General features: G+C 43.5%; 1 protein-coding gene across 1 annotated transcript; it reads right to left on the bottom strand.

Annotated features, from left to right (window-relative positions):
• Nucleotides 1–1,051: 1,051 nt before the first annotated feature.
• On the bottom strand, nt 1,052–12,240 carry LOC116161418 (inactive serine protease scarface). Its single transcript, XM_031474754.1, has 7 exons — nt 11,983–12,240; nt 10,602–11,319; nt 2,565–3,959; nt 2,299–2,514; nt 2,092–2,246; nt 1,622–2,042; nt 1,052–1,568 (listed from the first exon to the last, which is right to left on the bottom strand). The coding sequence occupies exons 2-7, from the start codon at nt 11,304–11,306 to the stop codon at nt 1,371–1,373; spliced, it is 3,090 nt and encodes a 1,029-aa protein (XP_031330614.1). The 5' UTR covers nt 11,307–11,319; nt 11,983–12,240; the 3' UTR covers nt 1,052–1,370.
• Between the last annotated feature and the right edge of the window lie 702 nt (nt 12,241–12,942).

Raw genomic sequence — 12,942 nt, 5'->3', positions numbered from 1 at the left:
AGTTTAGTCATTACATTTTTCCATATTTTTGCTCATTCGTGTTCATTAAAGTGTTTTCTACTTTCCTTGACTATCGCTTCTTAAAAGAACTCCAAAAACAACACATACATCAGACAAAACTAAGAGATATTAAATTTACCTCGCTGGGCGGTAGGATTACCCAGGCCCAGTGGGGTGCCTGTAGACGTGGGCTATAGTTGTTGGGTTTCGGAACGAGTGAAAATGTTAGTGTTAGGTTCACCAAGGCACGTATAAACTTGAATAACTCGATCTCCTGTAAACAAGCACACTTCCCTCTTGATTACTCACAGCCCAAATAAACAATTATAATAAAATGCAATGCAATAAACGAGAGTGACTACAAAGCACGATACACCAATAGTGGGACACATGCAAGTATGTACAGCACAGATACAGCCCTACCGACACTGAAACATGATTGCCAATAAGCCGTACTTAACACTTAACCCGGTTAGAAGAAAAAGACCATGAACACACATGTTAAATTGTATTTATTGACTAACCCAAGCCACGATGTAATTTGATCTAACACCCCTAAAAACTACCCAAAAATCGCCCATTCCCTGCATTTCACGCATTTCTAGGAGAAAACTGGAATGCAGGTGTTTGCAATGGTAAACACATGTGGTACCTTCCAAGAATTCCATCTGTCTCATCTTCGCTCTCTTTCCCTTTTCTGTAATCCCACCAGATTTCGGTTGGCAGCTTGTGTAACTAACATGATGTATAGGGTACTTCGTATCGACAATCATATTCACAGGACGTTGCTAAGGTTGGGGCCTCTCATGTTCGAGGTTTTTTTTAAAAACGTTCGCCCGTTACTCGCACTGTATATTTTCAGTAGTACCAGTTTTTGAAAAAATTGATTTTTCCAGCTGGGTTTCCGAATGTTTCGGGTCCTCATCGTTAGCCCGAGCACCCTTCGATTTGCAATTCTAAATTCGGAACTTCGTTTTTCTCCAATGCGCAATCATATCTTTTTTGAATTTGATAACTAAACACGTGTAGGTACGTTTCACATACAGAAGCCTTCTTTTCAATCATTTTATTTTTCTTACAAAAATTTTGATCTATTATACACACATATAGCTAATGTAAAAATACCTAAGATCTACAAGACGAAATAGAGATGAGTATTATGTATATCAGTATTTTGCAATTGCGCAACTATACATCACTAAAATGCAACCTAAAAAACTAAAAGGAATCTATACACTACGAAATTTGAGATAATATGGCTACGAGCATAAATTAGTTATCCTACGTTACGACACCGCATGCTTACCGACGCGCTTTTTTGAGAGATGGCAAGAAAACGTTCTTTGGACTGATAGTTTTTGTTTGGAATTTTATTGATAGTACTGTTTGTCTATCGCCTTCAATTCTCTTAGAGGTCTCGCGCATGTCGTCTCGATCCACTGCATGTCGGGCGGAATGTATCCGCCGATTTGCTCTTTGTCTTTACATCCGGTCTCCCAGCTGAAGATTCCGGCTAAAGTGTACTGGCCGTTGCCGTTCGTGCACGCCAATGCGCTGCCGTAGTCGACCTGAAAATACCGCCGGCTGTCTTGGAGAATTTCGCACGATGACCGATACTTACGTCGCAGTGGTCGCTGTTGGAGTTCGCGCAGATCACCGACTCGGAGAAGTCGGGCAGTACGTTTTGGTATTTGCCCTGCAACTTCTGCGTGCAGGTGTTCGGGTCTAGTAGGTTGACGTCGATCGATCGCATTATCGCACCGCGCAAGTGCAACTGTAAGATGCGTTTTCCCCAACCGGTCGCGATGCAATGGCCGCCGAGCTGCTGGTTCGGTTGGGGTAGGCAGAGCGGGGCGATGTTTTTAGCCGTCCTTAGCTTCTCGTCCAGCATCAAAAGCGCTAGGTCGTTCTTCAGGGAGCCGGACGTGTACGCGGGATGCCGAATGACGGCGGCCACTTTCACAATTTGGAACGGCAGGGGCTCCTCGTCGATTCCCAACTTCCATTCGCCACCCTTGACGAGAATGTCACGCGTGTCCAAGCTGTGAAAGGGGTGGTTAGTGACCTTTGCGGTTTGGCAATGGCAGTTACCCCTCGACGCAGTGGGCCGCGGTGAGAACAGCGTTCGGTTTCACAATCGCGCCGCCGCACAGAAGGCTGCGGTTGGTGTCGCGCAGAACCATCGCCTGCCATGGGATCTCGGCGAAGTTCACCTCGAGCGGGTTTTCGCCTCGCGGGGGAATGTTCTGGAAGCAAAAGACGGGTAAAGGATCGCCCGTGGGTTTTTAGGAGAATTACCGGGTTGCGTACGCCGCAAGTCTCGACCTGAGCCTGTCTGGTCGCGCCGGATCTCGCCGGTCTCGGCTTCTGCGCGAAGTACTGGCCCAAACGCGGATCCTCCTTGTACTGACCGTCGTCGAATCCGTTGACGAGATTGGCGGACGGCCACGGGTCGACGTAAAACGGATCGCGACAGCACTTGCCGACGACTCCGGCCTGACGATCGTAACAGTCCTGGAAAAGCAAGTTGAGAAATCGCGCGCGTGGCGGGTGCCGGTTTTTACCGTTGTGGGCACGCGCAGGAATTCCTGCTCCTTGGTGAGTACGACGGGGGTGGGCGAGATCATTCCTTCGGCGGTGCAGTAGATTTCCTGTACGCACTTGAGCGCGGCGGCGCATCCGCCGTAGAGCGAGGCGACGCTTCCGATGGGCTCGTTGGGCGACGGAACGTGGTTGTTCGGCGGATGCCAGACGACCGTGCCGCTGCTACCGCTCGCGCCGGGCTCGAGGTTCGGTTCGGTCGTCGAGCGCGGCGGCAGGTACTGGTTGACCGTCGACTGGCTCGGTTTCGGATGGTACACGTTGCCGACGTTCGAGGATTCGGGGTAGTAGGTGAAGGGCGGGCGCGGTGTCGGGTAGCTGTATCCGTTCTTCGTGGGCTCGGTGGTGATTACGTTGACCGGCGGTTTAAACGGCGACGGTTTGTAGGTCGGGCGGGATGGGTACCCGAATGTGGGGGTCGGCGTGGGGTACGAGTATCCGGCGGTTGGTGGGCGGGGCGTTGATGACGGTCTGGAGATGAACTGATTGTTGACGTTCGAGCTGCCGCCGATTTCTGTCGGTTTGGGGTAGGTGATTTGCGTGGGTTTGTTGGTCGATGGTTTAGGGTAGTTAAACGCTGGGGAAGGCTCCGGGTATTGGTAGCCAGGTGTGGGGTGAGAGGGAACGGGTTTGGGCGTGTAGATCACCTGCGGGGGAGTGTTGGTGACCGTGGGAACCACGTACTGAGTGTTTATTTGAGTGTCGGTCGGTATGTGAACGGGAGGATTGCTAGGTTTGGTTGAAGGAAAGGGGGGTAGGTACTCGTTGGAGGCGGTGGGTTTGTTGGTTACAAACGGCGATACGAATGAAGGCTGACTGGCGATCGGCGGAGTGAATTGGGGTCTCGGAGTTGGGGGTGGTCGATGAATCGTTGATGGGCTCGAAGGCTGGTACGAAGGTGGAATTAATTCCGGAGTGTAGGACACCGGAGGCGGTGTTCCGTCAATAGGTGGCAAGTACTGGGGACCTTGAAATGCGGCATCAAAGGATAAATCGCCAAGTTTATCGTTGGTGTAATCGACGGTGCTTGCGAAAACTGGTTTGTTGTAGGTGTTTCTGATTACTTTGATTTTGTTGCTCGGGTTCGATCCGCCCTTAACTCCCGCCGCCGGTGTTAAAAGCGGGTTCGGAATCGGTTCATCGTCCGATATGATCTGGATGGAACCGGGACTGATTCCGGCGCCGCCGTGAAATTTGATTAGCGAGTCGGAGGACGATCCTTTCCCGTTGGCGATGTGCGACAAATTGGAAAAGTGGGAGCTGGCCGAAAACGACGATTGGAAGGACGCCGAGCCCGAATGGGCGCCGCTGCTTGCAAAGCGGCAACATTCCAGCTTGCCAGCCTCGCAGTGACCATCCTGAAAAATGCAAGTTTTGTAATAACATGTCAAAATCGTTATTTGTGCACCAACATCGTTGGGAAAAAGACCAAGAGCATTATCCCAATGACCAAAACATGAATTTGATGCATTTTAGGCGACCACGTGGATTTTGATCAAAACATGTCAAAATCTTGGGTACACGCTTTTACTTTGATCGCGGGCGAGGCGTTGAATTTGTCTATGCGATTCAATGCTAATTTTTTTCTCGCGGCTCGACGTGAATTTTCCCGCGACACAATCTGAATTTTTTACACAGACTAAAATCCACCCTCCGCTAACTTACAGGTGGTCCACTTTTTTATCGCGAATTCCCCAACGACTTTTCCTGTTTAATTTACTCCCATTCCGTAACTCAAACCTAGTCCACCAATTAAAATCAGTTTTTGCGTCCAATGAGATTTCTTGACACATCAACTCTGCGTGTGCCAAAATTCCTACAAAAACAAGACAACCAGCAAGCTTGAGATCGAGGGACGTGACCCTTGTCAAATCGTTACGTAATTCTAGTCGTCTCCCACGACTTCCCGGCGCCATACGCTTTCATACGTATTTTAACAGCCAGGACTGCACTCAGGAACCTTCGCCCTCATACCAAAACGAAAATTTTTTAGGAAATCTCGCCAAGTAATGAAACCGCTCTTTACCTCTTGCATGACCCAATCTAAACAACTGTGTGACCCAAACCAAACTCTGAAATTCTGAAAGTTTACTAGCGACGCCACTGGTACCAGCTGGTGCGTTAAAAAAATTCAAAATCGGAGGGGGCCTTTTTCCATGCATGCATACCAATTTCCATATGTTTCAAGTATTCTTGATAGATTGCGCGATACTCAGATTTATCGTACTTGGATCTCAGAACCGCGTTTATCGTATCAGAAAGAGGCAAGAATGCCTGTCTGCAAGTGAATTGTCCCACTCCTACAAATTCCTACCGTGAAGGGTAGAAGAACCTGTGTCTCCCTCCTCCCCTTTTCTAAAGTTTAACTTGGCACCACTAAAGGCATGCGTATGCAAAATCTGAGACCTATTGGTTGTCGTAAGTAAAAGTTATGCACGTTTTACTTTCAAAAACAGCATCTCAGGAAATAATTCGTGGGGGGGGGGGGGGCTTTTACACAGCGAAATTTGATGGCCGCCTGGCACATCTTCAAGATATAGGCTACCTACTGCAAAAAATTCCAGGGCTCTAGGACCATTCCCCTAGAAGTAGTTCAAAACGGTAGAAGTGGGTCCGGACGGACGGACAAAACGCAAACAATAGCACATTTTTTTTAATTCTTAAAAAATGCGCTAAAAAAAGGAAATTCATCATTTGCTAAAGACATTTTCGTTGAACTACTCAGAAGAAATGATACTCCTAGTGTTATGACTTATTATGGACCGCGCCCTATGCAGAACAATGGGTTTAGACAACGATAAGGAAATCAAGATACTGTAATAAATTTGCCGGTTGTAGCCGTTCCCGTCGAGCGTCTAAAAACTCTCCGATAGGATTGTATGATTTTTAATCTGTCGCTTGATCCCCAAATAATTAATTAGTTGTCTTCCAGCACACTTTACCGAAATAGTTCGTGTTTGGTATTGTTGGAAGCGCGCTTAAATAACATGAATTTTAAGACTGACAACGAGAATAGCATTCCTTATTTTCGTATTCAAATACCAGTAGATAACCAATTTTTGGCCCAGATCAGAATTTTTTGGTTCCACAGCGTAGTCGAATCAGGTTCGTAGGTCAATGACCGCAGTACAATCCACATTCCGCTCTCAGTTTATAAAATAAGTCAATCACAACGAAAAACTTCACTGAAAGTGAATTTACTCGAATCCCAGAATTTTGAAGATCCTGTATTTGAATTTCAATTTTTATTTTAACGTGGTTACAAATTAAGATCAAGCGCATTAAATTATTTAGTGATGTCCTTGTTATCTCCGGCCGTAAATAAGAAGTTTTCTTATCGCTGCGTAAGCTAATTAATTTTAAGATAAGGACGTGTTATCGTCGAAGTTTTTAACACGGGTGCAGATTATTTGAGTATTTAAACAAAACATTCAGTTTTGGCATTATCAAGGCTTCTTGAAGAGACAGGTCAGTCTTGTTTAATTGTAAAGTTGTATAGAAGAAAGCTAGAGAGTGTATAAAGAATTTTCTATACGTCGTTAGAAGTCGAGTCGAGTCTGCGGAAGTCATTCCAGTACCCGCTAAAGGGACTTTTTTCACCATCAAAAAGCCCAGTGTCGTCTAAATAGAGTTTAATGTTGTTACTTCGAGAAGTATCAGCTTGGTGGTTGGTTTATGTGTTAGTGCGTCAGTTGAAAAGCGCAATTATGACCGGATAATAAGGATTATTTAACTTAATTTAAATTTGAAATTTTACAATCAAAATTGTTCATGTTAATTTTGTCAGTCTTGAGTTTAATTGAGACAGGTGCGTGTGGGCGACCGTTTGGCATTGCACATTGCAATTTTTATCTGGCGCCCAACGTGGGGCAATATTTTTCAGGCTCCTTTCAATCGGCCCTCAGAACTGGGAAGTAACAACATTTGAATGATTATACCAAAAAGCAACAATATCTTAATGCATCTCACTCGTTAGCGTTTGTTTTTGTGAATTTTTAAACTGTGGTTGCCTTGACCTTCAAGGTTATTCCAAGGTTAACTTCAAAATCTTGAATGGTGCTCGGAAATTAATAAGACGGGAAACCGCGGTCCGATTCCAAACTATGGATGTCCTGATCGGCTCGAAAATAAGTTCATATCGACTCGAAGCTCGGCTCGTTTCGAGCCGAGCCGAATTGAGCTCGGATTCAAAACAATGGAATACAATTAAAAACTGAATGTTAAAAAACTTTAATCGTCAAGTAGTTTTAGGTTAAGTTAACTAAATATAAACAAAACCATATACAGGGTGTTCCCAAATATGATTTTGGTTTGAGACTGCAGTCTGTCTCAACTCTTTTTAAAGATAGACACTTGCGGTTTTCGCTATCCTTTGCCCCTTTTTTTTGTGAAAATTTTAATATCACAAACAGAATCAATCTAGTTACGTTTGTTTCTGAGATACAGGGTGAAAAGGAAAGTTTGACATTTTGGAATATTATCGATTGATGTTAGATAGGAAAAAGCTGCCTATTTTGGATTTTACATAGAATCCAGTGGCGTAGAGAAACAAGTATAAATTGTGCACAACTCTTGTGCAGATAAAGGGCATTTTTTAAAACCGAAATAACTTTTGTTTTGAAATCACCAATGGATATATTTCTCGCAGACGTCTCAATCGTCTTTTGTGAGTACCATCTTCCGACAATCCGTTCTTGAGGTAGGTACAAGAGAATATACCCGATCACGATAAGAGGTCGAGGAGGAGGGCTGTGGTTGGTAGAAATTAATTCCTTTCGTTGAGACCTTTCATTATAGAGTACCATGAAGGATAAAACTAGCTCCCCCCCCCCTTCACCCCGTACCTACTTTGATAAGAGGACAGAAAGAAGGGCAGTAGTTGGTAGAAAACCTTTCGTTGAGACCTTTAATTAGAATACAATGAGATAAAATTAATTTTTAACTCCCCCCCCCCCCCCCCTCAGACTCTGTCGCTCACTGATCTCGAAAAAAAGTCGCACTGGAAAGTTATAGTTTGAACAAACCAATTTCAATGAGACCTTTCTTTCTTTCTTTAGAATACCATGAAGGGTAGAACATGTGCCCCCTCTCTCCCCCCCTCTTCCCATTTTCCAAAGCTTAACTTGGCACCACTAAAGGCATGCGTATGGAAAATTTGAGAGCAATTGGTTGTCGTATGTAAAAGTTATGCACGTTTTACTTTCAAAAACAGCATCTCAGGAAATAATTCTTGGGGGGGGGGGGCTTTTAGACAGCGAAATTTGATGGCCGTCTGGCACACCTTCAAGATAAAATTAGCTACCTACTGCAAAAAAATTCCAGGACTCTAGAAGTAGTTCGAAACGGCACAGAAGTGGGTCCGGACGGACGGACGGACAAAACGCAGACAATAGCACATTTTATTTAATTCTTAAAAAATGCGCAAGGAGAAGGTGAAGCGGGGTTCCTGACTTGGTATCGCCGTTTTAGACACCGATAAGGAAATCAAGATACTGTAACAAATTCGCAGGTTGTAGCCGTTCCCGTCGAGCGTTTGAAAACTCTCCGATAGAATTGTATGATTTTTAATCTTTCGCTTGATCCCCAAATTTCGGAACGCGATAGGTGTTAACTGAACTACCAAATTTCGGAATTTCAGCCCGGCCATTTAGGTGAGCATAATTAACCACAGTTAATTGTGTTGCAGCAAACTCGTGTGGCGCAGTTCAGTTAAAAGCTGGACTGTGGTGCTAAGGGTCCCTGGTTCGAATCTGTGTTTGGACATGGATATTTGTAAATGTATAGTGGGTTGGGTTGGTAGAGCAACCTTGGCTGAAATCCCGCCCTCTTAAAAATAAAGGCAAAAATAAACAAGTACAAATTGTGCACAACCCTTGTGCAGGTAAAGCGCTTTTTTTAAACACCCCTACGAAATTTCTTCTATAAATAAGAAAGTTGGCACTGCACATCCTACACAAAACCAAATTTGGAAGATGGCGCTACATTTGCTTTTATTCCAAGTGGCTATGTATTAAATTTTATTTAAATGCCGAATGGTTATATTTCTTCCAAACGTCCCATCGCCCTTTGTAGGTACTTTCCTTTGACAATTCACTCGTTAAGATATAAGGAATTATAACCGATCACGACAAGGGATCGAGGAGGAAGACTGTGGTTAATATAAATTAATTCCTTTCGTTGAGACCTTTCATTAGAGTACCATGAAGGATAAAACTAGTTCCACCCCCCCCCCTTCCCCATCCGGCTGTAATTTGATAAGAAGACAAAAAGAAGAGTAGTAGTTTGTAGCAAAACTGTTCCATTCGTTGAGACCTTTAATTAGAATACAATGAGAGATAAAATTTATTTTCTGGCGAGCACATGGATTTTGATCAAAACATGTCAACATCGTTATTTATGCACCAAGATCGTTGGAAAAAAGACCAAAAGCATTATCTCAATGACCAACACATGAATTTGGTCTATTTTTGGCGACCACGTAAATTTTGATCAAAACATGTCAGAATCGCTATTTATGCACCAAGATCGTTGGGAAAATGACCAAGAGCATTATCTCAATGACCAAAACATGAATTTGATGCATTTTTGTTAACTATAAAATGTATTATGTAAGATTAAAATAAATTGTCGTTAAAAAGTGATTGTAATACTGAGGATCGCCTTCGATATTTCGTTGTATCGGTTTATTTGCATTCAAAACCTCTTGGTATATTTGAGTCACTCGAAAGGCTTAGGATTATACAACAAAAATAAATATTTAAATAAACTCGCCCGAATAATTATTAGGTTAAGTTGGCTGTTCTGATTTGCCTCTTATGAATATTGATGTCGAAATCGCGCCCACTTGACTTTAATTCGGGAATAAAAACGTAAAACAATGGAAAGCGGTGGATGCAGATGACCTTGTTGATGTAACAATAGATAATGGAACGATTGATGTAGGTCAAAATTTAAATTTTATGCCGTTTGCCACAAGGTGCTCATCAATCAGCGTCGCACTTAAATTTTGCGATTGGCCAACGCGGAAAACCGAAGTCGTTACGCAATTTGAAGATCACGGATAGGTACAAATAATACAAATTCTTGAGGAATGACGAAAATAATGTGAAATAGTTGCAAAAGTGTGTCGCCATTTCAATTGGCACGGGACACCTTTGGGGTCGTAAGGTCGCTGAGGCTATTCGATTTTGAAACGGCGCGAACACGAAAATTAATTATCGGCATAGTCATAATTGTGATCTTTGACCTCACTTTTACTAATTCAAGCGTCGGATGACAAAGAAAAATTGTCGTTACGCAATTCCGATACATTTTCGATAAGTTTCAGGAAGAAGACCGCGGTGGAAAAGGTGAACGATGCGTTCGCATTCCTCTTATAAAGGTCTTTTATATAATCAATTTATGTGGACTAAACTCCTAATTGCCCTTCGAGTAATTATCTTTAATAAAACGGTGGCGTTGACAAATGACCGTATCCAAAAAAAAAATGTAGGTGGAGGACGTGGTGAAAGTAAAAATCGAAAGTGATCCACTCCCAATCATCTTTTTATGCTGATAGCGGTTATCAATATTTATACAACTTTTACAAGACCACCCCTTCCCCCCGTTCAAATTGATGCGTTTGACCTTTAATCGAACCGAAGGTCTCGCCTAATACCTACTGTCAGTTGCACTTTCACAGATTTTGACAATAAATGCGTTTTTCATTGTAACGCAACGACCGTTATTTATTGTAAATATTTTCGTCTTTGACCTTAAGAGGGCGAATAAGTGACACCGTGTATATGTGTAACGTAACCTTTAAAAATCGAACGTCTCCAATGGACATCTTATATCGCATTCCATTCAATCGTTTACCTTGAATCACAAATAGTGATGGACTATGACGAAAGACTAAAATGCCACGATTTATCTAAGAACATCTGTCTGAACTTGTATTAATTAACCAACTTTCATTTCGTCTCCTACGGACACGCCTTCCGTGGAGGATGACAACTTACCGAAAGCTTTGGGGTACAGTCCGAATCGTGCCCGTTGACTATCCCGTTGACGCACAGCTGCGAGGGAACGCATACTTTGTCGCAAGAGGGATGGGCGCCGGGAAACGGTTGCCCTCCCTGATTCGGATGCTGGGAAGCGAACGGCGGCTTCTGGTGGTCACCGTGCGGGTGCGAAACGGGGAAAGGTTGCGCTCTGTTCGCCGATCCGAAAGGCACGGCGGGCTGTACGCCTAAAAATCCCTGGGCGCCCGTCGAAACCGCTTGACCGGTGCTGGCGTAGGCGGCTTGCATGCCGGTGTTAAGGAACGGGTTCCTGCTCAGATCGATTTTGGGGGTCGTATGGCCTACGTCACTAATCTGCCCGTTCAAAAACGGATTGTTTTCGAAATTACCCGGGCCGGCCGGCTCTATGTCGTTCGAGACCTTCGGCCGTTCGGGAACTTGGAACGACGGCGCCACCGGCGGTAAACAGTCGCTTTTCGACGAACACTTCTTGAAATACTCATACGCCTGTTTGAAGGGCGAGTCGGCGGCGGCCCACCAAAACGGCACGGATCCCGGAACGGCAGCTTGACCGTCGTGATGATAATGCTGATGCTCCTGGTAGCACGGCGGAGGGTGAGCCGAACCGTCGAGGACGTGCTTCACATCACCCTTGGACGTCGATATCAGGGCGAGCGCGCCCAAAATTAGTAGTCGGCGCATTACGTCGCTTTACCTGCAAAAACCGAGCGATTAGAATTTCGACTTCTGGCCTTGACAGTGGGAGAAACCCGGTCGAAATAACAATCCGACCCTTGACACTTTCTGACTTTTGTATAATTTAGGAAGCAACACGAGAGCGTCTGGAGCGGCGGCAAGGCGCGAGTGAAAAAGTCATTTGAGCGAGACACAAATCGTCGGCCTTCGCAAGGATTTTACCGTAAGTGAAAAGATCGCCCGGTATATTCCACCCACTTGTAACTTTATAATTAAAAGCTTATATAATTCTTGAGGTCAATATCTTGAAATGTGCTCGGCACGAAGAAGATGAGATGATCGAGTGCCGTGGTTGCGAAAAAAAAGTAATTGAACTACAAGGTAAGTAAATAAAGTACTGCAAGGTAAAAGGATTAATTAACGTAGTCGATAATTTAGCATAAATGTTATTGGCTCGTAAAGTGGCAGGATGACATCACGAAATTTTACTTTCGAAAACGCATCATGTCTAATCCACATTTTGGAAGCGACCGGATTTGGAAAAAATCGTGTTAAATAAATTACAGCGTAAAAAGGTCAATTTAGAAATTAGCGTTGTGTAAAATTGAGCGATTACAAACTAAGAGATCATCGGGGGTCACAACGTTAAAAGGTAAATTGCGATCAATTCAATAGCACTTACGCAATAGTGTAAATAAATAAAAACAAATAAATAAATAAATAAACAAACGGCACTGTATCACAAAACACTGAGAGATGCTCCGAACATGGCGTCACTTTTATACCGGCGTACATCTTTGATATTCGCGTACGTCTTTAAATTCTCCCCCCACCGCCGATATCGGTTTTAACTTATGCAAAAAATTGTTTTCATAATTTTCCTAAAAACGATAAATAAAACGGCGATTTCAACGCTAAATCAAGACACGAACCCCGGAATGTCGCGCGTCACTAGGGCAAGTAAAGCGGTTCGCATATGAATCACACGGTTTTGAAATTGCGGATTTTCCTTATAGGAAAAATTATGAAAATTTCCTCGCTTGCGGAAGTAAGCTACGTACGTCATTATTTACGATTCCTTGCCTAATAAATTAATAATAATATGCATCGTTTATTGTCTCGACAGTCTAATATTTTGGCTTCTTCGGATTGCAACACATTGTCGTGGATGGCGCCTCGATTCTAATATAAATCATAAAATAAAGACCTTGGTTCCGTTTCATAAGAATTTTTGGGCTTTACTTCGGCAGAACAATAAATAATCGATTTTTTAATCGGTTAATAACCATAATCAATTCACAAGGACGTTATGTACAACATCCTTTAATCCGCATTATTGTGCACGATGGCGCGTACGATTAGTCCCGTACTACCCCTAACATGAATTTTTAAACGCACCCTTAATTTGACTTGATCAAAGGCTTCGTATGGTCAATACGCGTATAGTAAAACAAAGAGCAATGAATCGGCTAATTCGACATTTGCATGAAAATTAAAATTCTAGCAAATTCGGAACAATTCCCATAGTTAAAAAATTTAACGATGAAGGTTAACAAATGAATATTCAAAAAAATTCAAATTTGATCCTCCCCCCGTATAACATTGCACTGTTTCTAATGACCAATAAAGTTTCCCTTCCGGC

This window comes from Photinus pyralis, unplaced genomic scaffold, assembly GCF_008802855.1.
Source record: "Photinus pyralis isolate 1611_PpyrPB1 unplaced genomic scaffold, Ppyr1.3 Ppyr1.4_LG10, whole genome shotgun sequence".
Taxonomy (NCBI): Eukaryota; Metazoa; Arthropoda; class Insecta; order Coleoptera; family Lampyridae; genus Photinus; species Photinus pyralis.
The sequence above is the reverse complement of the archived record's forward strand: the minus strand, read 5'-3'. Positions and strand labels throughout refer to the sequence as shown.

Excerpts from the sequence above, each read along its gene's own strand:
- LOC116161418 (XM_031474754.1), bottom strand. The coding sequence starts at position 11,306 with ATGCGCCGACTACTAATTTTGGGCGCGCTCGCCCTGATATCGACGTCC. Across the intron at positions 2,247-2,298 it reads CTTGCGGCGTACGCAACCCG|AACATTCCCCCGCGAGGCGA; the intron begins GTAATTCTCCTA and ends TTTTGCTTCCAG. Across the intron at positions 1,569-1,621 it reads CCAACAGCGACCACTGCGAC|GTCGACTACGGCAGCGCATT; the intron begins GTAAGTATCGGT and ends CGGTATTTTCAG.